Source organism: Syngnathus acus, chromosome 10, assembly GCF_901709675.1.
Source record: "Syngnathus acus chromosome 10, fSynAcu1.2, whole genome shotgun sequence".
Classification (NCBI taxonomy): Eukaryota; Metazoa; Chordata; class Actinopteri; order Syngnathiformes; family Syngnathidae; genus Syngnathus; species Syngnathus acus.
Genome location: NC_051095.1, coordinates 20540318 through 20567628, shown reverse-complemented (window position 1 = coordinate 20567628; position 27311 = coordinate 20540318). Strand labels below are relative to the sequence as shown.

Below are 27311 nucleotides of genomic sequence, written 5' to 3'. Positions count from 1 at the left end.
TAGGCTCAAATCCCGACGTCATGTTTTGAGGTTGTGACGAGGTTTAACCAAATGCGAGAGTGTAAAACAAATCTTGGGGATTAATGAAAGCCAAAAATGTGATACATGATGTTGTGGCTTGTGTGCAATATTGTAAGATTTTGTTAACCTGACACACTCTTCTCAATAATAAGTTTTGGCCAGGCATTGTTAATCACAAAAATAATCTTTGCATATTGGAAATTATTTTGGGAGCAAGGGAAAATATTTTCATGAGAAACAATGTCTGAGATTCCAACAGTTGGCCAACAACAAGCTGGGAGAGTAAAACGAAAGAAAAAAAAGAATGGAAAATAATGCCCTAATGTTTCCAGCAGACTGATGTGGAGAGAAGAAGGGGAGTTTTGGGGAGGTGGAGGAAAGGAGCGTAGGTGTAGGAGGGGATGGAGAAGTGCAGCATTCCTGTCTGAACACACCAAATGGGACCAGAAAGGAGGAAAGAAACTAATCTCAAATCCAGATGCTTTGAGGACCAACAGAGGGTCAAACTAATCCAAACACACTCACAGAGCTCCATCCCTTCTTGTGTTCTCTGAGGTTTTTCTCAGACTGCAACAAGTCAGCAGAGCGGACTAACTCGTCAACTGGATACTTTTATGCTTGCTTGCGTCTTGTGAAACTTTCAAAGACGCAGTCAAAGCTCCAGGACTTTGTTTCGGGTCTTCATTTGAAATAGTCTGCGCTGTCCAGTGGAGGAATTTACAGGTGAGTGTGTATTCAACCTGATTTCATTCATAGATATAATTTGATAATGCAATCATAGAAACCTTTGAATTGTCACTTGTTTTCCATATGAGAAAAAAATGCTAAATTGGTTCTGAAAAGGATTTAGAAGCACAATTTTGTGTACCCATTTTATAATAATTGGTTTGTGATGGAATATCTGAATATCTGAATTTACATTCTCGTAAAGGTGATTCTTGCTCAGACAGGTTAATGAGGACTTATGAGCTCATTTTAACATAAGCTGTAATATAAACTAGCATTGTCATGTTTGAAATCACAGCGTGCCGGCCTCACCTTAAATCTTCAGGCAACATAACTTTTTTTGTATAAATATTTGATCAGAAGCCATCTTCAGATGCATTCATGACATCCCTGGACTTAGACCAGGATTTTGGAGTGTGGGCTTCCCTATTTTTGACTCTCCTGGGATTCCTCATGGTCACCCTCAGCTCCCTGGAAGCATAAAACCGGTCCACAAATGAGCTCAGCTCAGTCTCTCCAGTCAGCTGCACCCTGTGTGGCCCTGGTAACAGCTACCAGGAAGTACCAGGCTGAAGTGTGTGCACTGCACAGGAATGTAAATGCGTCAGTATCAATAATCATCAAGATGGGGGTCATTTCTAAAGCCTTTCTATATATTCCATTCCTAAAGGTTTTATGTAATTCCAGCAGATATCTAAGATTTTGTTTCATCTACAATACGCCTGTGAGCAATAACACTCAGGTGAGAAAGTTAAATTCAAATGAATCCATGTTAATTGTCAATGCTCGACCAGTCATGTTCCTTGTAAACACATGTACGTTGTGTTTACTGTTACAAAGGAGTGAATGTTTTTGAAATCTTGATTTCTGAAAATCTTACAGTGTCTGGTCGAGTTGCGCAAGAATCTTCTCACCTGTTGTTTTTGTGTATCCTTTTACTTTTTATTTCAACATGACCATCATATCTGATCACATTTTGTTCTGTCCAAACTGGCAACCTGTATCCTGCACTCTGTTTTTACTGTCTTCTGCGACTTCCGTCCTCTCCCACTCTCTCCAACCTGGTGAAATCATTAGTGAGGAAGACCATGTAGAAATGGAGCTTTGACCTCGTAAGACAATTCCAGACCACTTTATAGTGGAGACAAGTTGGATTTTTTATTGCTCTTCAAAGTTACGGTAGTGTCAAAATGGTCCTAGAAATATTTGAGGTGAGGTTGAAGACGGTGAAGTTTCACCTTGTCAAATACGTAGTAAGCAGAAGCAATTTTGCTGTAATTGCTGGTATTGAAGACTTGAAATATAAAACTACACAAAGCAGAGTTTACCAAATATTATGCATTTTGGGGAAAAATATTGCACATCTGGCTGCCATATTATGACTCGTTAATAATACATGTTTGGATTGTGTACAGAACTTTTATTAAGGATTATGTTAATCAATTACCCATTTTTTTTGCAGATGCATTAATGGCGTGAGCATCCTCAGAGATTCAGTTATGGCGTTGTGGTGGTGCATAAAGATCTTCTGCAGGTTGGCTGCAGTGTGCTTTCCCCTTCTCCTCTCATCACTACTATGCCTCATGGTAAATAGCGTAATTACATAAACTGTTTCAATAAAGTTCAACTTGCTTGATGTTCAATTGAAATTAACGGTCGGGCACCGAGACGGAAGTTTTCATAAATGCATGTCCTTTTACATTGCCAAGCTCATTTGACGCTTGTTCTATGATTTCACTTTTGGTGTATTGATGTCTCCCCTATTGCAGACCTCCCCTGCACATGCTGAACCCTCCTGCCCTCAGACTTGTAGCTGTCCAAGCGTTAAAGATGTTCACTGTACATTCAGACATCTCACAGCTGTACCCAAAACATTTCCTAAGGACACAGAGAGACTCAACCTGGGGTAAGACTTGGACATTAAAAATGTTCTCTTCTGGAAAATCTAAACAGGGCAACTGAAATACTTTGGAATCTGCAGTGGGTTATATCAAAGAAACTATCATTACATTTATGACAGTTATTTAATGAAGACACCTTTTTTGGGTGTATGTAAAATTTCAAATGGCGTATGTACTTGTCTCAACATGTGAGACCATAAATCATTACAGTTTTTCTATTCTCATTAAAGTTCATGGCATTTTTAAACCCTCATTATATTTGACATATAATCAGGAAGATAATCAAACCACAACTCACTGTGCATTTAATATGTCAACTTTTGTTTGAAAGCCAGGAGCTAAAGGTTTAGCAGCAGCATGTGCTTCCAAACTGACTCTGAAGTGGGGAAAGCTCCTAATCACTTCCATGTGGGTCTTTGCGTAGTGGATGAAGGTTTCAGCACAGTGGTCTCATACAGTAGACAAATAATACTGTTTCAAAGTTTCAGTACAATGGTCTCATACAGTAGATAAATAACCCTGTAATTAGAAGCCGTACAAATATAAAAGACCAAAACCTCTATCAAACACCGTACGTTGACTAAAAACAATTACCATGAAAAACAACAAGGCTAAAAATCCTGTCATGCATCATGTTTTTGTTGGTTTAAACATCTGTTAGAGTAATATCGTTCATAAAATGGCCAGGAGCTAAAGAGAGAGAACAATCTCCCTCTTGGAGATATCAATCCAGGCACACTCATGGTATATGAGTGATTCAAATGATCAGGATCATTATCCAGCTTCTGCAGATCTTGATGATTATCTCATCATTCTGATTAGAGGTGTTGCACCAGGGAGATATAGAAAATATGCACCGGACCCTGAGGACCGGAATCAGTGTCTATGGGGTGTAAATTGTTAGCTTTAGCTTCCGAAATTTTTTTTACCTTAAGGTCTTCATAACATGTGGAGACTATAGTGATGAACTGAGGTCCTTGGGTAGAGAATGAAATAACTTGTCCCAAGGACCAGTTAATATGGGGGTTATGTAAGTTCCGCCAATTAAAATTAGATTGTAATTCATGGTGTTAAAAATAATTCACTCATAAATGATAATGTTGGGAGTGATTGTGTGTCCCATAATAACTGCTGTCCACTGCATTAACTTTATTTTCTGCATTCACTGAAACATTTCTAAAGTAAAGCTGCCTCATGACGATAGACCTTATAAAATCATAACTAGAATCAGAATCATTAATATGGAAAGTACAATCAGAAAAAGCCTATCTTTGGCTAAAACATGGGCAGGATTTTCCATTCTCAAGTTCTGACATGCCACCACTCACTCTGTGGACAGAACTCGCCGTGACCAACAGTACAGTTCCTCTATGGGCCTAGCTGTCTGCAGAAGAAGCATGACATTCCTCTGGAGGAGATTTCAGTTCTGCACAGTTGCATAGGCTCCTCAGCAGTAGCAACAACAGGTGCCAGCAGCTGCTCCGACATTGGTTGAGACACAATGGGGAATTGCTGTTCATCTAGTGACCCGCTCTCCCTCTCCTTCCATTCCCCCTCCCCTCTCTCTCAACAGCTAGGGTTTAGTAAAATGGAAGACAGTCAGTAATGGCAACAGTATCAAAATAATGATGGAAAAAACTGATGACGAGAGAATGAGACAAGGTTTATTACCCGATGTAATCGTGAATGTCAAGGAACAGGTGTGCAGAGGCACAATGGAGGCAGGTGAGCACAAGAAAGAGGGGAGGGCAGGACACACACGTGGGCAAGGCAAGTTCATTTGTAGAGCACGGTTCGTACATAAGTACTTTACAGCTTCGTAAAATTACAAGAGGGAAAAATCCTTTATCACATCGTTTAATAGCAATGAGTGAAAATAAAACTTCAATTTTAACACTGTTAGCGTTAAGTCCTGTCTGCAAGAGATAACTCCTTGAGGTTTTCAGAAGCCGAGATGGTTCTGATCTGATCTGACAGGGAGAATAAACTGGCCCAACAGTGACACATACTATATGTGTGTCATATGTAAAGTTGTGGTAGCTGTAAACTGCATATCAATTGGCCTAAAATTGTACAGACTGAACAACAGAGGACTCAGGATAGATCCCTGGGCAACGACACAAGTTATGGCCAATTGGTCTGACTTGGTTACAGTTCGACATTTATATCAATCATATTATTTTTAGACAGGAGAAAGTCAGTAAGTTGTTGCTATACAACTTTGCCTTAAGTATGGCAGGTTTAAGATGGTATTTGAGTACTATGGCATTGAAAACTGCTCTTCTCTTTTAAGGCCTTTGAAATGTTTCATTCTCAAGTGGCATATTGATGAGTTTTACAAGCAAACTGCTCAGCACACACTAGAAATGTGGTACATCACTCATCGAGGCAGCATGTCGTTTGATTCACACTGCAATTGACTCAAACTGTGCTTTTACTGAACGAGTCATGTAAGGAGATAACACATTTGCAACAAATATAAAGAGACCGGTGCAATCTGGAGAGGCCCTAAGTTTCTCATGCTAGCAAAGCTGAGGTTCCCTCAGGTTGAATTAATCATTTACCGGTGAATGACTCTCATGTTAAGTAAGTATTTCATGGTAATTGTATGTCATTAATTTGTGCTGTGTGCGTGTTTACGTGGTGCAGAGTACAATCCTACAGGAATCATGAGAGCACATCAGCAGACCAGACATTTGGAGGGAGACCAGACCTTCAGGGAACTGACATAATGGAGTTTTCAAAACACCAGACCACCCACTTATCCATAGTTCAAACGCACAGCTTTGGTATACATTCATACGAGGCATATTCTGTGGGTTGTATTTACATTGTTGGACGGTTTTGTTTACTTTTATTATAGTTGGACTTTGTTATGGAAATACATCAATAAATAAATTCAGCTCTTAATATTTATCCTCCCACTGAATAATGCTGAGGCTCTTATAGAAAGCAGCTGTAATAATAACAACATAGGAGCAAATATGTTATTTTTCCAGTGTGTCAGGAATTAACTTTGAATTTGGCCCAGAAACTACATGGGTTATCCTATTTACTTTACTCTTTCGGTACTTTTCGTCATTAATAATGTTGGTAAAAGTGTCAAACCTCTGTTTGCTTGCAGCATATCTCTGTGAGAGCAACAGAGATACAGTATTTACCTGCAAGAAAAATGAATTGTAGACGTGTCCGGGAGGCAGTGTTGCTGTCTCCATTGAACGGGAGGGAGCAAGCCATCTCCTGTTTCTCGTTTAGAAATTGGCAATTACATAGTAGTGAACTTACTGGACAGTATCATTTCTTCTCAGTACACTCAAAGTTCTTCTTCTTTGATTTGGCGGTGTTGTTCTGTGTTGTACTCAGCATGACTCTTAGAAAGATATACTTATTTTTAATGTGCTGAAAGTTGGAGAATACACAGGTTTTTCAATAGCTCTTTGTATTTGAATTGTTGGTATGATTATGAGCCAAAGCTTTATTCACACGTACTCCTGCTGCTTTACAGCATGTTACCGTCATTAACATGAGGCACAACAGGCCAACATAGAAATGGTTTTCACTCACTATTTGTAGTGGCGAATATCTATGGTGGGAAAGTGGATGGCCATATGCGGCCCACACTCGGAGTGCCCCTTCTATCCTACCAACAGGTAAACATTTTGCTCTCTTGCTTACAGATATAATAGCTTGACTGAGGTGGAGGCATCAGACTTCAGGACTCTACGGCAACTAGAAATGCTCTTGATGCATGGTAACGACATAAGCGTAATCCACTCAGGAGCATTTTACAGCTTGCGGTCACTACAGGTACTGTATATGAGAGTGTGTTACACCATTACTCTTGTTATCAGAAACCACCCATTGTACCGTATTTTCCGCACTATAGGGCGCACCGGATTATAAAGCGCACCTTCAATGAATGGCCCATTTTAAAACTTTGTTCATAGTATATAAGGCGCACCGGATTATAAGGCGCATAGAATAAATAACTCAACCTTGCTCAAACGTTAATGCAATCACAATATAGTAACACTCGAAAGAGTGAAAACAATAACAATATATCAATAACTCAACGTTGCTCAAACGTTAATATCACACAACACACAAAATAAACACGTAAAGCTTACTTTAATAAATTAGTCCTCATCCACGAATCCATATTGGTCCATATATAAGGCGCATTGTCGGCTTTTGAGAAAATGTGAGGTTTTTAGGTGCGCCTTATAGTGCGGAAAATACGGTAATTGATAACGTCAAGGAGTAATATATATATAGGTACACCTAGATCTCGATTTTACTCGCTTCGACGCACATGCAAACGCACACACGCACACACACACGCATGCACGCACGCACACACAGGCACACACACACGCACACACACACACACACGAGCAAAGTTTATCCAGAGATTAAATTGAAATAAGACTGTTTGAACATTTTGTGAACTTTGTTTAATGGGCCACTTTTTGAGTAACATGAATTTTGTATTTTTTCAGATATTGAAACTGAGTTATAACAAGCTAACAATAGTGAAACCTGGACTGTTCGAGGGTCTAGTGGGTCTGGTTCGCCTGCATCTGGACCACAACCTCATCCGCTTTATCGAGCCATATTCTTTTACGGGTTTGACTTCACTCAAACTACTACAACTGGAGGGGAATCTTCTCAAAGAGATCCATCCTCATACTTTCATTACAGTGTCACTTCTAGGGAACTTTTGGACCTCTGGCCTCAAGTAAGTAAACAAAAACAGACAATACCTGCGCTTGGCCTGTTTTTGAAGGTACAATATCAAAATTAATGAAAATAAAATAAACTGATAATGTCTCTTTATTGGTATTAAGTAATCCCTATAGTTCATGTCAAGCAATTACAAAATGTATTTTGTTAGCGTCACAAAGTTTTTTTTACACACAAATATTTGAAACAAGGAAACTTGTGCCAAACACCTTACCGGGCTTGTTTTTACCCTACCCATCCCAGTTTCCGGCCACTTTGCATTTCCATGGCCTTTAAAGTTCTTGCCTGTTTTCATTTATTTTTGTCTCAGGCATTTACACCTTTCAGATAATATGTTGGAACAGCTCCCTGCGACTGTACTGTACACATCGCCGAGACTGGAAATTCTCTCTCTTCATGGTAACCCCTGGACCTGTGATTGTCAACTTCACTGGTTGATACAGTGGAGCGCAACACACGAAGGTATCGTATAAAAAGATATTCACAACCCTCATTGGACTCGCATTGGACTGAAATAGCTCAGCCTGCATGTTTTTGTATTTCAACACAAAACATTATAGGAGACTATGAAGTTATTTTGATGAGCTTGTTTACGCTTACGTACATGAATCACAAATCGACTGAATTAAACTGACCCAAACTTGAGTACCGTATTTTCCGGACTATAAGGCGCACCGGACTATAAGGCGCACCTTCAATGAATGGCCCATTTTAAAACTTTGTCCTTATATAAGGCGCACCGGACTATAAGGCGCACCATTAATGCATCATGTCAGATTTTTAATCCAAATCAAATCATTCTCCATTTTATCTTTTCTATTTCAACTTCAGACGCAACAAATTACTTTATAATCACAAAATAATGATCCATAGTCTTTTTGATTCATGATTCATAGTCTTCAGCGGGCCACTTATGATTGATTTCATGACACAATGCTTCGGGCCAGTTTAAATTGAGGAATTTGGTCCATATATAAGGCGCACCGGACTATAAGGCGCACTGTCGGCTTTTGAGAAAATTCTAGGTTTTTAGGTGCGCCTTATAGTCCGGAAAATACGGTAAATATTCAATTGCCCACTGATTTTTAACTATATTACTGAATATGGAGCAGAAATATGTCAGCAACCACTAACAACAAAAAATAATTTAAAAACAAACAAAAGTAATCTGTTTTTCACACATGAATGAGTAGATTAAAATATTAGTTGCACTACATTTTAGGGGGAAAATGCCACTATTAGTCTGGAGTTCTGTTTACCGAAAGTACTAAATTCACAAAACCAAAGCTTGATCAAGGTTGCAAGAGCAACAATGCAAAAATATTGGAACCCAAGAATCTTGAAAGTACAACCCGCATAAGTTATTTCATCCCTCACCTTTGTTTTGAAACTAATTTAATTATTACTCATAATTGTTGTTGGATTAATTGTGGATGGATGGATGGATGGATGGATGGATGGATGGATGGATAGATAGATAGATAGATAGATAGATAGATAGATAGATAGATAGATAGATAGATAGATAGATAGATAGATAGATAGATAGATAGATAGATAGATAGATAGATAGATAGATAGATAGATAGATAATGTTATTTAACAAATCTGAGACTTTGTTGATCGCATGTTGAGACTGATCATCTTAAAGTGTAACAAAAGTAACCTTTTGGTTCCTCAACATTTACAAACAGTACATAGATGTGTATTATATGTGAGACGAATTTAGGGAGTTTTGTCTGGGTATAATTTTTGCATCTATCTGACAAACAACAAATGTATTTCAGAATGTTAGGCTTTCAGTGACCATCACTGCATCCTTCCTACCTATTTTCCTCCATTACATTTAACAATAATAGATACTTTAAAAAGTTAATTGATCTCGCCTCTTCTTGTTTCCAGGTGTCATAAAGTGTAAAAAGGACCGTGAGACAAGCACAACAGAGGTTTGCCCTCAGTGTTTCTCTCCCCAATCCCTGAACGGCACCAAATTGCTCGGATTAAGTGAAGATCAGCTTGCCTGTGAAAGACCAGCTCTTCGCTCTTCCCTCAAACTGCGGGACAACCCTGTGTGGGCTGAATCTGACACAGAGCCCGACCTCCCATATACCCGAGACTTTGAAAAGCCCTTAGGCCACCTAAGTTTTGTTCTCTCAGATATTCATGGGAATAATGCTCATGTGGACTGTGATATGCGCCACCCAGGAGACAGTTCTCATATAAACTGGACAGTGAATCCACGATCAGTTCAAGGCCTTACTGTCAATGTATCATTAGCAACCATCCTGGAGTGTGAGATTGATCGGGAAAAATTGCAAAATCTTTGGCAACTGGTTGCGTATTACTATGAAAGTCCTGCTATCTTGGAACGAGGGCAAGAAAGAGCGAACACTAGCAGAAAAACGTATCAATATGCTCAAGTTGCAAATGAAAATTCTCCTTATTTCACAGACTTAAAAGGATATTTGGTGGCAGAACCAGCATGGCTGCTTCAACACAGTGTCACATTAAAGCTTAATAGACAACAAACAACAACCAAGAAACTGGTTATGGATTTTACAACCATAATCACCCAAAAAATCAGCAGCCACAGAGGGCAGCAGGATGCCACTGACCTTTCTTCCTCTTGGGCAATGATTCACCGTGGTACTGCATGGCGGGTCAATTCTGTTCTTGAAGGGTCAAAGGTTAACTTAAAATGTAGTGTTGTCACTTCAGGACAGGAGGTAAAAGTGGAGTGGATGCTTCCAGATTTGTCCATTGTGGAGGGTGTGTCTGAAAAACTCAAAATTGATGACAAGGGGGATCTTCTGATCATGAATACATCACAATCTGACTCTGGTCTCTATCACTGTATGATCAGAACAAAAGCAGGGGTGGATTTGGTGTCTTTGAGGCTTACTGTTAAAGAACGATCACCAAGCCCCACCACTTTCAATGGACAGAAAATTACTGTTGGAAAGGGAGGTTCGATCTCACTCCCATGTGAGGTGACATCAGCACAGCCCAGTCAAACTGTGTGGTACATGCCCACAAACAAAGTACTTCTTCCCACACAAAAGACAAGAAAAGCAACAGTCATGGAAAATGGTACTTTGGTGGTGAGGAAGTTGATGGAAGAAGATTCAGGGGAATACAGTTGTTTGGCCTCAAATCTCTATGGAGTTGACATGCTGTCACACGTGGTGGAAGTGACAGGGGAAAAGGTCTCTGAAAACTCTGAAGTACAGACAGAAACAGAGCAGCAAATCTTAAACGCTGAAACAGAAGAGGGTTCGGCGGGAGATTACCAAGAAATTACTCGCCCTTTTGCAACACAGGTTTCTACGGTCGGAACCCAGCGAAGGAATCCTGGTTTGTTTCCAAACAAAAGCCCAAAGAAAGATTTTAAACGAAAACCTACCATTGTTGCGAAGACATTGGATCCAAATTACTGGGCACAAGTTTTGGCTCAAGCCAATGCTAAATTACCCATTGCACAGGCCTCAGAATTGGCGTTACCGTATTCTACCACTGTGATTGCCCCAGACAGTTTTCTCAACCCTGCAGCAACTATTTCTTCCTACACAACTGCGAACAATGAACCAATTACAACTATTTCTGCGTATGCAGCAAAAGAAACACAACCCAGAACTTCACAGACTCCATTTGACAGAAGTACAGTGACATCCCTTAACCATGTAAGTAGAATTACAGAAAAAAGCAATGGAGAAACTTCAGTCATCAGAACCCAAGTTGAAAAAGCAGAAAACCGGCAACATGGATTAGGTAACAGGAAATATGTTCCTGGTCACTCAAACCGAAGAAGACCACCTTTTAGACGAAGAAAACCACCTATGAGAAGAATTCATCCTGACCCCAAATCAGTTTTTCATTCATCTACTATGCTCAAATCTACTTTTATCCCACCAACGGCCACAATTATTACTACCACCACCTCTAGTTGGACAATACCCGAAGAAACTATTGTCAACAGTTACGATCAGACAGAGAAAGTTAGTGGTAATGAGGATGGTGGAAGCACGCACAAAAGAAAAGAATCCAAAAGTCATCTTACAGTTCTGGATCATTCAGCTTCTCAATTAGTAAAAGACATAGAAGCCAAATTAGAGAATTTGTCAGAAACACATGTTTTACCTCATCCAAAAACAACTATTCCTCCAAAGATAGAAGCCATTTCTCTTCACAATGAAAGGACTGATGTGAAAATAGAGCAAGTGAATGCAATTAAAAATATATCAGCAGGGAGGGATGTGGAAATTATGACAGGAAAAAGTGAGATGGAGAGAGGGTTAAAACCAATTAGAGAACAAGAAACCACAGAGCTTCAGATGGTGAGGGAATCATCTAAGAACGAGTTGGTCACAAAGAGTTACAATACATGGCATAACATACTTTCAACATCCCAGACACCAAAGCCAACCATTCAACCATCCATGGAACAAAATACACAAACCCAAGTCTCTTCAATCAAAGAGACCTTCAAAACTTTTCATTTCAACAGAGAAAATACCAAAGATGACAACATTCATACGGACACTGAAGAGGTGGATAAAGCAGGAGCAAAGCCTGAAAAGCCTTATGTTCCCACCGTTCCAATTCACCCCTGGTTACACTGGCACAACCAAAGAAAAGAGCAACCAAACTCTGCTCAGGTGCCACAAATACATCAAGACAGAAATCCAGAAAAGCTGGGAGATATCAGTAGGCCACCACTGCCTCCCCGCATTCCACCAACTTCCTACTGGCCTTCAAACCATCACTACCCTATCTATCCTCGTTGGCAGAGGCCAGAGTCTTTTCCACCTCCCAAGCAAGGTAGGTAAACATGTTTCTGATTGATCATACAGTAAATAGTTTAATGTAAGTCATGCCAATTAAACTGGATCATACATATCACGCTGGATTGGTGGTACGTGTCTAGGCCACAGGTTTTCTCTCTCTTCCAGGTGCTGTGCCCACACGTGAAACCGAGCTTTTCCCACGTGGAAGGGCTCAAAGCCCAGTTAGCACCAACAAACCAGAGATCACAGCTAAAACAGTGGAACCCACAAGCAACATTATCAAGCCAACAATGATTAATTCTTCCCAACAAAATAATCCTTTTGATGTCAGGACTCAAGTCAGAAATCAACTGTTACTATCAAAGCTGAGAAACAGATACCGACAGGTAGGCTACAAGTGTGGTGGTTAGCGGGTGTAAAAATGATTGCTTAGTCCCATGCATAAAATAATTAGCATACATATTACATCACATGTCTCATCATCATCCTGACTATTGCTGCAACAACAAATACAATGGTAAACTTTGGCACAGTGATCACAATGGAGCATAAATTTCAGGTTTTTACTAATTGTTCTGTCCATGTACATTTTTTCAGGCATATATTGATCGTCTTTCTCAGCTAGGAAAATTAGTGACACTCAAACCGCTCATAAACCACAACAACCCTCAGAACCCCATTCAACCCAGTGCCATACCCCTCACCAGACCTTCCCACCTCAGACCAGTGCCGACACGCTCCTCTGCCCAACTAACTACAAACCCAGCCAAATCAACAGCATCTTCCGCCTCTGGTTTTAATCTGACCCCACACTCTCCCCATCCTACCAGCTCAGGATTACAACATGGGGATCAGTGGCATGTTCGAGGTATGCATCTAAATTTTCTTCATTATATTGAACAATGTATCAAGTATTTTAATTGAAGTGATGCTGTTAGGAGCTGGTGCTGGTGGGGCCAAATCCCGTATCACTACAGTGAACAAAGCCAGTGTGTCAGTCCTGGCAGAGGGTGATGCTGTCCTACATTGTAAAGCAACAGGGAATCCCGAGCCAAGCATCACATGGACAAAAGTATCCACAGGTAGAATTAGAAAATGATAAAGAAATGAGTACAGCAGCATCATTTGAAGTAATTTGCAATCTCCTAAATTTGAGAATGTTGACATTTTATGCAACTTTAAATTAATATGAACATTGGGCTCTTCTTCATGTGGTCCACTCATTGATTTCCTTCCTTTATTTGTTTTCTCTCCGCAGGTGCCACCATTCCAGCCAACACCAAGCATGGTTCTCGGTTTGAAGTCTTCCAAGATGGAACTTTTGTAATTAAAACAGTCCAGCTACAGGATAGAGGCCAGTATCTCTGCACTGCCCAGAATAAGTTTGGATCAGATCGCATGGTTATTACCTTAGCAGTTCAAACTGAGGCCCCCAAGATCCAACCTCCCAGGTCGACAGAGATACCAAACTATTTAGGGAAAACTGTGACACTTGACTGCCTTGCTTCTGGAAAACCCCCAGCTCAAATTTCCTGGATTCTACCGGATGGAACATTTGTTCGAGAAATTGGGACCATTCATACTCCTATCTCTCATATGTCTCTACTTGAGAATGGGACACTGCAAATACAGTCAACCAATTTCTCCAGTAAAGGAGACTATAAATGCATTGCAAGTAATGCAGCTGGTGCGGATACAATTACTTATCATCTTCATGTTGCAGCTTTGCCTCCAAGCATCAGTGAAGCTGCAAGTGACACTGTGATCATTCCGACAGGTATTGCATGCAAAACAAATGCCCATAATGTCCTATCACTTGTAGCTTGGTGAGTAGAAAATATTCTATATACAATTCATCATCTAATTACATCTGCCCAGGGAGGAATGTATATGTTCATTGCTCCACGAAGGGAGAACCTTTGCCCACTTTGAAGTGGACACTGCCATCAGGGATCCATGTCAAGCCATCACAGTTTTTGGGACATAAGCTCTTTGTCTTTCCTAATGGGACACTATATTTCAAGAATGTCTCACCATCTGATGCAGGGAGGTATGGGATGGATGTATTTGTCTTAGTAGACATACTGTACAAATTACGTCAAGACAATTATATATTCATCATGTTATTGTCCGTTTTGCCGTCCACACAGGTACGAGTGTTTGGCCACAAACACGGTGGGCATTGCAAAAAGAACCATCCGTCTTGAAGTGCGGGCAGATTCCTCCTCACATATCCGTTATCCTCCTCTTCCTTTCCCTGCTACTCATCATCATGCAGTGCCATCTCGCCAGCACTCAGTTTCTGCTATGTATGGTTCTGCTGTCTACTTACACTGTCCAGAATCAATTGGCTCCCCAAGGGGGACCTTCTGGCAGCTGCCCTCTAAAACTATCATGGAGCATCACTACAGGTTACAAAAATACCCAGTGGGAAACCTGATGAATCAATACAAGAGCGTTATAATTATAACATTTTTAAATGCTATTAGACTTGAGTAAATCTTGTAATCTTTAGATAATTTCTTCTTTCCATCTGCTTCCAGTCCCGAGAGACCTATTAAAGTTTTCCGAAATGGGACTCTGAGGATACTTCAGCTAACAGAGCTGGATGGTGGAAATTATCTGTGCTTTTTTCAGCGACCGAATGGAGAGGACATGGAGGTCTTTCGGGTATGATTAGGACAGAGATTATATCTAAAACTGTGTATATTTATTGGTAATTACCTGTATTTTTCCTATATCCGCTCAACAATCAAACATGTATCAGAGGCAGTAGACAATGTGAAGAAAAAATGTAGATCTCATCACTCTTTCATTCATTACATATGTATGTATAGGTGGATGTCTTGATGACCCCGCCTAGAATTGAACATGTGAGAACAACACAACCGAGAGTAAACTTTGGAGAAAAAGTCCAGGTACTATCTAAATGGAACAGGTTGTCGTACTGTGGTTGAGGAGCATCAAGGGAAAATAACGAATGAATATTCAAATATGTGTGTTGTGTCTCTCTTAGGTTGATTGTGTTGCAACTGGCCTCCCAGATCCAGAAGTCTCCTGGAGTCTACCAGATGGAACGCTAATCAACAATGCCCTTCAGTCTGATGACAGTGGCGATAACAACCATCGCTATGTTATTTTTGGCAATGGAACATTACTTCTTCAGCAGATGGACAAAAAAGATGAGGGTGACTACACTTGCTTTGCCAAGAATAAACTAGGTAAAGATGAGAGAAAAGTTAGTGTCAAGGTTGGCCCGAATCCCCCAAGAATTAGTTTCAAATTTCAATCTCTGGTCACAGTGAAGTATGGAGCAGTAGCTCAACTAAGTTGTCAAGCTACTGGTGAACCTACACCACAAATCATTTGGATCTCACCGCAGAATGATGCGATTCCAATGTCATCAGACAAATTTGAGGTCATGCAAAATGGCATGTTAATAGTTAAAAAAGTAACACTAACTGATGAAGGGAAATATGCCTGTGTGGCACGAAATTCTGCCGGTGACGACATAAAAAACGTGATTCTTGAGGTTGAATCCAGGGAACCTTTTATCAATGGCAACGAAGGCAAGAGTGCCAAAAAGGTGGTAGGCATTTCTTATCAAACTGTATTATTAGATTGCAAGGTTGAAGGGAAACCTGAGCCAAGGGTTTGGTGGGTTACTCCTTACGGCCAATCGCTACAACTTTCCTATCTCAGTGGTCGCTTTCAAGTACATCAAAATGGTAGTTTGGAAGTGAGAGGAGTGAGAAAAACAGATGAAGGACAATACATGTGTCTGGCCAAAAACCATCTAGGTGAAGCATCCCTATCAGTTGAATTGGACGTGGCATCAATAGCCGAGAAACCAAGTTTTGCTGTTCCTAATATTGAACTCCTATCAATTAAACATAATGGTGGAGAATTGCAACTGCAGTGCACTGCCCGTGGAAAACCAAGCCCAGAGTATGTATGGTTGCTACCTAATGGGACGATACTTATGCCTGGTGTTAGACTACAACGCTTTGCCCATCATCATAATAACGGGACTTTGTGGATCTCGCAACTGGCTGCAAGTGATAAGGGAGTTTACAGGTGCTTAGCAAAGAATGTGGCTGGTCAAGCAGAGAAGCGTTATGCACTGGAAGCAGGAAGGAAGCCAGTGATTAGAGGGTCAACAGGTAGGTACAGCATATTTTTCATTTTTTATTCATTATCTTTGGGTCAGATCTTCTTGTAGTGCTGTTGTATTTTCATTTTACAGGTGGAATAAAAATCACCTATGGCCAAACTCTCAACTTACATTGTACTGTTGATGGCTGGCCGCAGGCATCGATCACATGGACCCTGCCCAATGGCTTCACTTTGGATAAACCTCAGTCTATTGGTCGAGTTACATTTCTTGCCAATGGGACCCTCCAAATGAGACAGATTGCAACTTTTGACAAAGGGACATACATCTGCAAAGCCTCCAACGCTTTTGGCACATCATCGTTATCGTACCCTATCACAGTAATGGTTCATCCACCACGCATCACTAGTATGCTGTCCTCCATTACCAGAGTGAACAGAGGATCACCTGTTAAGTTAAATTGTGTTGCTACAGGTATACCCAAGCCGGAAATCTCCTGGACTTTACCTGGCCGTACTACGCTGGTTCCACATAACCGCTACATAGTTCAAGGAGGGATCCACATGACAGAGGAGGGTAGCTTGGTCATACAGAATCCAGTGCTCATGAACTCTGGTATCTACAAATGCAATGCCAAAAATGCTCTTGGAACAGATTTTAAATCTACATACCTACAAGTGATGTGAGGGACATGTTGACACATTTCCTATTCCGGAAACATGGGGTGAAGAAATGCTCTTAATAGTCAAAGGATTTGTCCATAAGGAAGTTACTGTCCTATACTATTCATATAAGGATGCCCTAGAGACAAGCCACTGTAACGAGGCAGCTTCATTCTTGATATTTTTTTCCTCAAGTCATTATGGCTTTGTACACCTACAAATGCATCTTGACTCACAAGGCAACTTCTCAGTTTTGGTTACATGTTCTAGATTTGCATCTGGGGTTTTTTTTTTCAACAAAGTTAATTTTAAATGAAAGCTGTATTGTAAGAATGGACACGCCTTGTAAGAACAGGGACCCGTTTGATGTAACAGAAGTGGGGAAAATTCTGAGCTCTTTTGTAAATGAAGAAAATTAAAAACTTATATATAGTGCCATGAAAAGTATTTGCCCACATTTAAAATTTTAAATTAATACGTTGTGGGATAGTTTTGCTGCTTTCATAAAGTGTCATGATCTGTTTTGATTTAGAATTTAGTTTTCCTGGAGTCCTTTTGGGTCAATGTCTCTGTCACCTTGTCTGTGATCCCGTGTGTAACCCAACTAGCTCCTCCAACCTTTTGTGTCTTGTCCAGATGCTCCTTGTGGTCTTGTCAGCTTGTATTGAGTTCCTCATTTCCTTTCAGTCCTTGTGGGTTCATTGCTGTGCCATTTTGCTCCTGATGTTTTACTACTTTGAGTTTTGTTTTCATCACTACTTTGCTCGTGTTTATTTTAAATAAATGTTGTTTGATCTATCTTGCTCTTTCTGCTTCCCTGCATTTGGGTCCTCGTAATCATGCACCCCTGATATAAACTGTCTATGTTTAATTTGATTATCATTGTCAGATGTTTGCCTTTGTTTGGTGATTTTAAACATTAATGTGGAAAAACTATTAAAAAAAAAGTTGAGAAGAGGGCAAATGTTTTTTTACAGCCCTAAAGCACTCACACAAACCCTTCAAAACATCAATATTCTCCTCAAAGACAGTGGCAGCACAAAGTTACAGTAGTAGCTTTGCATGTGTGTTTAAATTATCTATCTATATTTTAATGAAGAATAACCCTTTTACAAAGCAGAACTCTGAATGAAAGTGCAAAACTTAAGAGGAGCATCATATTTGTGTTTATTTCTCCATGGATAGTTAGCAAGCTACTTCCTGGTTTACGGACTGTGCCATCATGAATCTGGAGCATGAGCCATTCCCTTAAGGCATAGGTGTCAAACTCAAGGCCCGGGGCCAAGTACAGCCTGCCACATCATTTTATGTGGCCCGCAAAGACAAGTTGCGCATCGACTTTATGTGTCAATACTAAATTAAAAACTGAGTTCACCTTTAAAAAAATAGAGATATTACTATCATTTTTTATTACCATTTATTACTCTCTGAGTGGGTGGGGGGTGTGATACCAGGGGGATGCGTGTGACCCCAGGGAACATATTTATTAGGATACAATGTTATGCTGAGGCGTACTTATTACATTTTTAGAGACAAATGATACTATTTCTAGTCACTGAGGAGAGTTGGGGGGGGGACATGAAATGTTTTGTTCTTCCTGGGGAGGCATAACAGAAAATAATTGAGAAGCACTGCCTTCTGTCTTTCTGTCGCATACTACCTTAAATGGTAAAAATAAATCCCTACACATTGTTCATGTACTGGGTTCATACATTGTGCATACTCAATTAAAAAAAAAAAATCTTTCATTTTTTTCAATTTTGTGCTTTTTCTTACTGACTTGTTATGTATTTGCTTGTAGATGATAAATGTCTGTTACTCATCAGCAATACAGTCGTACGCATGTCTTATCTTTTCCTTTAGCACCACTTAGAGGTTAATGTTTGTGGTTCAACCAAAATAATTTCTTCTTGTTTACTGACCACATAGTCCACATATTTGATTAAATAATTGTATTAAAACTGACTTTGTGTTTATTAGTATGTAGAAGTGTAATTATATATAATTCATATGAAAGTATGTATATATAAGTATAAGAAAGTATATATATATATATATATAACAACTAAGTGTTTCAATAAATAAGAGCAAAATAAATCAAAGTGATGTGTTGTGCCCAATGTGTGTTCAATTTAACTGTTAGTTTTGACCAGAACGTGAATGTCTCCCACTGTCTCGTTTTCAGACAAATAAGTCTTTGACCAAGGAAGAAGGGAGCTTTGTCAGACAAAAATGTTAGGCCTGTTCTTCACAGCTTGTGTGTGTGTGCGCGCGTGTGTGTGTGTGTGCGTGTGTGTTACTGGGAGATTATGTTTGTCGCTTTGAGAAAGAAAGAGTCTGTGCAAAAGAGATTGTGTCTGTCTGAGGGATTGTTCACAAATCGTGTGTGTGTGTGTGTGTATATAATAAAGACAGCGCCATCTCAACAAAAAAGGAGGCACAGTATTTGGCAGTGTGTTTTTGCTATTAAATCCAAGTGTGTGTCAGAATGGAGGCAAAGCGGCTTAAATGTCTGCCAACATTTTTTAGGCCTACATTTTTGTAAATGCTGAGTGACAGATTTTCTGTCTTATATTGATACAGCATTTGCTTTCAAATTATAGCCTACATCCTTGTCATTTCTTTTAATATGTGATGTATGCATAACATGGAGGATATAATCAGATATAGGTACGTATGATAAACATCTGGAGGTCATTATTAAATCAGTAATCTAATCCTGAGAACCTGGAATTCAATTGATATAGGCAATTATTTTTCACATTGATACCTGTCTAAAAGGAGCCTAAATGACATAAAAGTAAGGTTCAATGAATTTGTACCTTCTCCAGTTTTTGGTAACACTTTGAGGCGCAGACTGGTTATTGTGTGTCACCAATGGCTCAGTTTATCTGAAAGAGAAGCAAACAATTTTAATATAACTTTTGACCATACAGCTCCTGTGCGGTTTTAATAATCTGTATAGGGAGTGTTACTGAATTAGAAAGCGCTTTGTCGTAATCAGGTCTGGAATGTGACAAAATAGCACTCTTAAGCATTAAGGCTTAAGGTTGCTTCATGGAATGTGATGATATAGGCAACTAATGGATCACATGAGAATAATGTGAAAACTGTTTTTGCACATTCACAATCTTTTATGTCTACTTGGCCAGAGAGTCAAAATTATATCATCAATAATATAATTGCATAGTGCCTATTGCTTGATTTGATAATTCACAGAAGGATAACACATAGGGCACTACACTCACTGGACAATATATTAAGAGCTACACAATTAAATAGTTTATCCAATCATGCGCAGTTACAGTTTTTATTTTTTTGGTAGTTTTCTGTATAATGTGTTTTGTCTAACATGTGGTTAGCTGCATGAAGAAGTAGAAGAGCGCTGCGATAAAGTGTAGTTCTGCACCACACAGAAATATCAATATTTCAAATTTGGTTTGTTTGTGTGATTATTATCTTTGTAAATGATGTAAACACACAAGTAGCAGCTCCTGCAGGCAGCATGATCTCGTTTGATAGTGCAGGTGTTCCTAATAACGGGACCAATAAACTCATGAGTTCATTATTATTATTACTATTATTATTATTATTATTATTATCAAATTGTATTGTAAAATGCTGTATTCCGCTCATGTTTTTCCCATAAAATCTTATTTATGAGCTCGTGTGTTTTTAAATGTTTCCCAGCTGACAGAGAATCTCCAGAGAAGTCTCCTCCTTCTTTGCTCCGTTCTCTTCCGTTCTTTCTCCTCCCTTCACCCCAACCAGTCACCCATTTGTCCATCTCTACTCTACACTCACGCATCCCCATTTTCGCATCGCCGCCTCCGTCATAATGACCAACGATTCCCCGGAGGAGGAGAGCCGAGGAAGGAGGGTGACTCGGCCGAGCCGAGCAGACGACAATGTCACCATCCTGACATCATCCATGGATGTTTACAGAAGCCGGAGCCGAGCCAGCAGCAGCAACGACGCTGTCGCCAGCTTCACATCCTCCGCGGACCTGAGCACCTCCTCCCTGGAACTGAGCATCCAGACGCGAATCTTTAAGATAATCGTTATTGGGGACTCCAACGTAGGGAAGACGTGCCTCACCTTTCGCTTCACTGGCGGAAGCTTTCCTGACCAGACTGAGGCCACAATCGGCGTGGACTTCAGGGAGAAGGCAGTGGAAATTGAAGGAGAGACGATCAAGGTAACATTTTAAGCTTGTCTGCATGTGAATCGGAGGTGTTTCCTTGTCCCCTCCCCCTCATCCACAACCGTACTGATTTTATAGCATCACTGATGCTTTTTCCCAGATGTCTTCTCTGTTGTCAAAGGCAACAATGACTATTTGTTTCCGTCAAAATTGGTATTATAAATCGGCACAAATTTGCCATTTTTGTCATTGGTTAATAAATAAGCCAGTATAAATTATCGGTGAAGTTTTAAGAGGTGAGGTCACTAGATACAGTAAATTGTAAATACCATTGAGTATGACAGATCAAGATTAACAACACAATCTCAGGCTGAGGTTTTGATCATCAGTGGGAAATCATCCAATTCCACTTTATTTGTCAAAAAAATATTTAACATTTATTAATCTTTATATATCTTTCATAATTTGTCTATGCGAGTGTCGTGTGGTTACAGGAAGAACGATTCCATTCGATAGCAGGTCCAATAAATCTTTGTATTGATATTCTCCTATTGTCATGTACAACATTTACTGCGAGTATATCGGCTTTGTGTTCAATTTGACAAAGATTGCACAATTAGTGAGTGAGTGAGTGAGTGAGTGAGTGAGTGAGTGAGTGAGTGAGTAAGTAAATTTTGATGAGATTAGCATTATTTTAGTATTTATAAAATCATGACAATTCTTGTGCTAATACAAAAATGGATGACTTGGCTCAATAAAAGTTAGCAATCACACCTCTAGGGAAACAAACTATTATTTATCATCACATAAAACAAGACTTTTTGGAAAACCTCAGTGGATATAAAAAGCTGTAGATCGAGAAAAGTAGATGTACAAGGACTGTACAAAGTGTAGCGGAAGAATGGTGACATTTTCCTCAATCCCTCAATGTATACATTCAACAAATAATAGAGTCAGCGGTGTCAAACTCATTTTTACCGCGGGCAGCTTCCCTCAGAGGACCGTTATCATGGTGACACCAAATAAATGTATTATTATCCACCAGTATTATTACATATACATAACAAAGTGAAGGATTACTAGTTTTGGAATTAGACATAATATAGTTTGTTCAATTACTGTAAAAAAGGTAACAAAGAATCTTGCAAAATTATTTATTATACATGCCAAGATTTTGGTAATTTTTAGCAAGGATTGTGGAAGTTGACATAATTTTATTTTCTCGGGCCACATACAATGGTATGGTGGGACGGATCTGGCCCCGGGGCTTGGGACCTGACATGGGCATCAATTTTTTCTATATATAGTGCACTTGAGTGATTAAACCTAAGCTACAGACTCAATAACACCTCTGCCAATGTTGGTAGCCTCAATGCTGATGTTTTCACTATGCACTATGTTGTGAGACTTCATAGGATTTACAGTGTTGAAGATCCAGAATTACGCACTGACTGCATTGCAGGGGCTAACTTGAAAATTATGTTTTATGTCTGGATCTCGTAAGGAATGTCTTCACAACTCATATGTCAATATACTTTATTTATAATAGAAACCTATTGGAGGAGCGGCACGGTGACACACTGATTAGCATGTCCCCCCCACAGTTCAGAGGGTGCGGGTTCGATTCCATGTCCGGCCCTCCCTGTGTGGAGTTTGCATGTTCTCCCCGTGCCTGTGTGGGTTTTCTCCAGGCACTCCGGTTTCCTCCCACATCCCAAAAACATCCATGGTAGGCTGATAGAGCATCCCAGCTTGCCCCTTTGTGTGAGTGTGAGTGCGAAGAGTTGTTCGTCTGGCAACCGGTTCAGGGTGTCCCCCGCCTACTGCCCGATGACTGCTGGGATAGGCTTCAGCACCCCAGTGGGGTCAACTGGTACAGAAAATGGATGGATGGATGGATGGATGGATGGATGGATGGATGGATGGATGGATGGATGGATGGATGGATGGATGGATGGATGGATGGATGGATGGATGGACCTATTGGAGGGACTACCACCCTTTTTTGTTTTGATGATGGTATTAAGTAACACATCAGTGTACCAAGATGTAGTGGTCAGAATCAAAATTGTCACTGCTATACCTGTCAGTTTTGTCTAATAATAAAACATAACAATATAATAATAATCTGACAACCACACATTTGTCACCTAATATATTCATCAGAAAAAAAGACTTACTATCTAATCTTCAGGTGCAGGTATGGGACACAGCTGGCCAGGAGCGATTTCGGAAATCCATGGTGGAACACTACTACCGTAATGTCCATGCAGTCGTATTTGTTTATGATGTCACAAAAATGGCTTCCTTCCGCAACCTGCAAACATGGATAGAGGTGAGTTAAATATCCATCTATCCGTCTGTCCATCCATCCATCTGTGCGTCCGTCTGTCCATCTGTCCATCGGAACCGTTTATCAATTAATATAATTTGTTCAGCCAAATCTCCTCATCTGTCCATCTGTTTCCATCATTTCCATCTCTACTAGGATGTATAGGGTTGCTTACTCATTGTTGTTGACATGCTAATAATTCAAACAACTAATGTGAGTTTTCCAACTAAAATACAACAGATGTCATTATGATGTGGTAGAAGGGAGTGGTGGGGGTCTGTTTTTTGAATGTCATAGCCAATCTGTTTTTAACTGTTTGACATTGTTTTCTCTCTCTACATCCTACTGGAAAATAGTTGACAGAATATGACCATGGTAGCTTTTTAACTCTCTAGAAGATCCATAATTTTCACCTCGTTTTGATGCCAGGAAAATAATCCAAATATGTTAATAAATTAATTAAATAGTCAACTCATGGAAAACTTTCTACCAGACACAATATGTTATCAATATTTTCACAATTTCAAGGTTTATTTCATGCTGTGGGTTTACTGATCATATCATTATTGTTATTTAGTCAATTTCCTCACTGATACACAACTATATAGTTGGTGACCTAACTTTATGAAACACTGGACATTGATAACAAATAAAAGTGTTTTCTGATTAATTCTTGCTAAATCCTAGAATTTGCTTGGATATTCAAAGTGTTTCCTTTTACTGCAGGAGTGTAACGGTCATCGAGTTTCAGCATCAGTACCTCGAGTCCTAGTGGGGAACAAGTGTGACTTAGTGGACCAAGTACAGGTCAGTAGACTTAATCATTCTGTACATCAGAGGGCTTAATAATAGATAAAAATCAGAATCCTTATAAGTAATTGTTACAGATTCTGACTGACTGTTGATTAGTCACAATCGCAATGAAGGCAACATAGAATGCTCGGGAAGTACATATTGAGAGCAATCGATATGAGATAATGAGTCATAATAATTACTTTCTCCAGGTGCCATCCAACATGGCGTTGAAGTTTGCCGACTCCCACAACATGCTGCTGTTTGAGACATCTGCAAAGGACCCAAGAGAGAGTCAGAATGTGGACTCAATTTTCATGTCACTGGCCTGTCGACTGAAAGCCCAAAAATCTCTCCTCTACAGAGATGTGGAACGTGAGGACGGGAGAGTACGACTCACACAGGAGACTGAGACAAAGAGCAATTGTCTTTGTTGAGGACAAGAGCAACTGGTAGAAGTAATGGAATGGAATGGAACATCTAAACAACGGTGCATGTCGAGGCGAGTGAGGAGCGTGATGACGGGCGTGTAGTCTTTATGTGTTTTTACTGGTTCAGGAGCAAGATGATGCTTATGGCTTAGACTGAAAGCAACATATCTGATGGAAGAGGAGGAAAGGCTCTGGGCTTTAGTACACGGTTAGAGGGAAAATGTGCTCATGACGGATCGAAGGAAAGACGAACAGTTATTATGAGTTCTGAAATGAGTGTGCTTTGTTTTACTGTATGAGTAATTGTAAGGTTACGGAACTTCCTCAACCAGTGGCCCTCTCTGCTCGAGATGGTGCCTAGTTGTGAAGTTAGTCAAGGGGTTTTAAGAAAAAAAATGCTAGAGAAAGGAATTGCAGAATGGAAAAATAAATAAATGACAATGATTTGATGTCTGCTGAGAAGGCATAAGCGCACTTCACTGGAGAGACATGAAAAATGTTTCTAAGGAGTTGGAAATAGCTTTTCGGACTGCTTTTATTCCACACAAGGCAGTAATATATAGAAAAATACAATATAATATAACATTTATAACATATGTATACAGTATTGTAATGCAGTCTTTTAATCAAATATAATTATGTGTGAAATCATAAAATTCTACAAGAGGAATAATGAAAAACATTTGTACAAGTAAAGGCCTCCTCCAAATCACAACCTTACCCTTAATCAACTTCTGTTCTGAAGTTGAGTAATTAAACTGCTGGTCACCCACTATAGGAGCAAGTATGGACTAGTCCAGATCACTTGATAAAAGGCTCTTTACTGGCTCTTTACATATCCTTATCAAATTAGTGTTCTCTAAATTGTTTGGACCTGAAAATCAGAGTTTGCCCTTTTCTTCATACTACCGTTGCCTTAACAATGCATCTTGGAGTTTGATGAACCAGTCAACAGACGGACACTTGCGGAGCTAGAGGGTGAGCTGAGGGGGCAGCCCCCCCCCCTCCACCTCGGATGGCACTGCCGCCCCCCCCCCCATTTTTTCCAATTTTTCCAGAAATTTCCACCTGGGTACAATAGTCGTTTTTTACCAGCATTTTTTGATGAATCTTTTGGGGTTTGAAAAAGAAAAACTTTAGTACCCCTGAGATACCCTTGACCCTTACGTGACCCACCCCCTCCCCTCGAGGAAAAAATTCCTAGCTCCGCCAGTAATGACAGAAGCTACAGGGTGAATTTAATTTTGATCTTTTAAAAATATGACTTGTGTAAAATCACTGTGAACTCATTAATAAAAGGGAAACATCACACATTATTGACACAGTTAATGTGTGTAACACTAGAAAAAAACATTAGTAGAATTGTCACCGCATAACCATGAGGGAAATGTGTTCTGTATTCTGTCAAGGATGATGTACGGTATATATACTGTTTAATAAATATCCTTCTAGTGCTCTTCCTCAGTACTGTGGCTTATCCCATTTTGCCTTCACCCAATGAAACGAGAGGACAGAAATTCTTGCATTTTCATCCCGTTCTCTATTAAAGTGTATGCAATCTACACTTGTTTCATTTCCCCCATTTACCCAAAGGACAGCTGAAAATTGTACAGACAAGATTACAGAAATGATGATCACTATTTATTGCCCAAAGACATGTAATATGCTTGACATTGAGATAGCTGCCACATTGAGTTATGGGTCAAGAGACACGATGTTGTGGTTCATATGGAGATCATTCAGATCAATGAGTGTTTGTGCCAGTCCTTCAAGATGGTAGTCAGAATTTATTATAAACGGAGTGAGTCACAGCGGTTTGTGGAGGGCACTGACTTCTGCTACCTTCATATTTGTTGCTCTTCAGTTTACAGTTAACATGCACATCCATCATTTAGCTGCACATAAGTAAGACAAATCTGACTTGAGGAGTTACCTCCAAGCAATGTAGAACATAATATCATTGTATTCTCATTGCATTGAATCGACCCCTCGAGCAGAATTGTTGGTGTGGAAATCCAAGTACATTATTTATCCTCTAAGGTAGATAAACAACCAAGCCAAGGATGCCAAAAATGGCTGCGTCTTGGCTTTCAAGGTGCCTTCAAAAACATTGTTACAAGTTGAATCCATACCAACTCTGCGTGAACTGCTACAGTGACAGCCAGAACAGTCCAGTCCAATTTATTCAATGCACTTCAAATACTGAATGATTATTTCAGAATTGTATTGGTAATGGTTGCTGGCATTCAGTATCTGATATGTAATAAAGAATTATAGTACTGTTTACCACACAATGCATCTGTAATTCAACTAATCGTTTAATTAGCTTACTGAAGATTTTACATTTTACCTGGTTCCAATACTTATTTCTAAAAATCCCCAAATTCAATGTTCAGCCCATCTGCCAACCTTGGGTGAAAGAACCTGCTCAGAATCCACAACTGAGGAGCAGGTGGATTGGAAAACACTATTGTGTGCAGTAGTACATGCACCACACTTTAAAGGCCATTTGATTTTTCTTCAATTTGACTCTAAAGCTGACATAATTTTTACTCACATATTTAAATGTATTTATACTGTGATCAGTTCCTTCTGTGACTCCCACCAAGACATTAATAGGCAGCTATTAATGGCACCATAATCTCTTACCAATGAGTGAGA

At 39.7% G+C, this 27311-nt stretch overlaps 2 protein-coding genes across 2 annotated transcripts; both read left to right on the top strand.

The window, feature by feature from the left end:
* The first annotated feature begins 416 nt into the window (after window positions 1–416).
* Window positions 417–17908, top strand: si:ch211-159i8.4 (matrix-remodeling-associated protein 5). The gene is made up of 17 exons (XM_037261000.1): window positions 417–744; window positions 2210–2333; window positions 2517–2653; window positions 6326–6455; window positions 7148–7386; window positions 7702–7853; window positions 9294–12209; window positions 12341–12561; window positions 12773–13043; window positions 13114–13257; window positions 13434–13952; window positions 14054–14225; window positions 14326–14586; window positions 14719–14845; window positions 15013–15093; window positions 15192–16338; window positions 16422–17908. Exons 2-17 carry the CDS (start codon window positions 2247–2249, stop codon window positions 16973–16975), a joined length of 7158 nt encoding a protein of 2385 aa, XP_037116895.1. The 5' UTR covers window positions 417–744; window positions 2210–2246; the 3' UTR covers window positions 16976–17908.
* Window positions 17909–20666: 2758 nt separating this feature from the next.
* Window positions 20667–25034, top strand: rab33a (RAB33A, member RAS oncogene family). Its single transcript, XM_037261062.1, has 4 exons — window positions 20667–21149; window positions 23290–23430; window positions 24154–24234; window positions 24432–25034. The coding sequence occupies exons 1-4, from the start codon at window positions 20790–20792 to the stop codon at window positions 24654–24656; spliced, it is 807 nt and encodes a 268-aa protein (XP_037116957.1). The 5' UTR covers window positions 20667–20789; the 3' UTR covers window positions 24657–25034.
* Window positions 25035–27311: the final 2277 nt, after the last annotated feature.

Coding starts and splice junctions, on each gene's coding strand:
- si:ch211-159i8.4 (XM_037261000.1), top strand. CDS start 2,247: ATGGCGTTGTGGTGGTGCATAAAGATCTTCTGCAGGTTGGCTGCAGTG. Junction 6,456..7,147: donor ACAGCTTGCGGTCACTACAG/GTACTGTATATG, acceptor GTATTTTTTCAG/ATATTGAAACTGAGTTATAA. Junction 7,387..7,701: donor TTTTGGACCTCTGGCCTCAA/GTAAGTAAACAA, acceptor TTTTTGTCTCAG/GCATTTACACCTTTCAGATA.
- rab33a (XM_037261062.1), top strand. CDS start 20,790: ATGACCAACGATTCCCCGGAGGAGGAGAGCCGAGGAAGGAGGGTGACT. Junction 21,150..23,289: donor TTGAAGGAGAGACGATCAAG/GTAACATTTTAA, acceptor TCTAATCTTCAG/GTGCAGGTATGGGACACAGC. Junction 24,235..24,431: donor ACTTAGTGGACCAAGTACAG/GTCAGTAGACTT, acceptor TACTTTCTCCAG/GTGCCATCCAACATGGCGTT.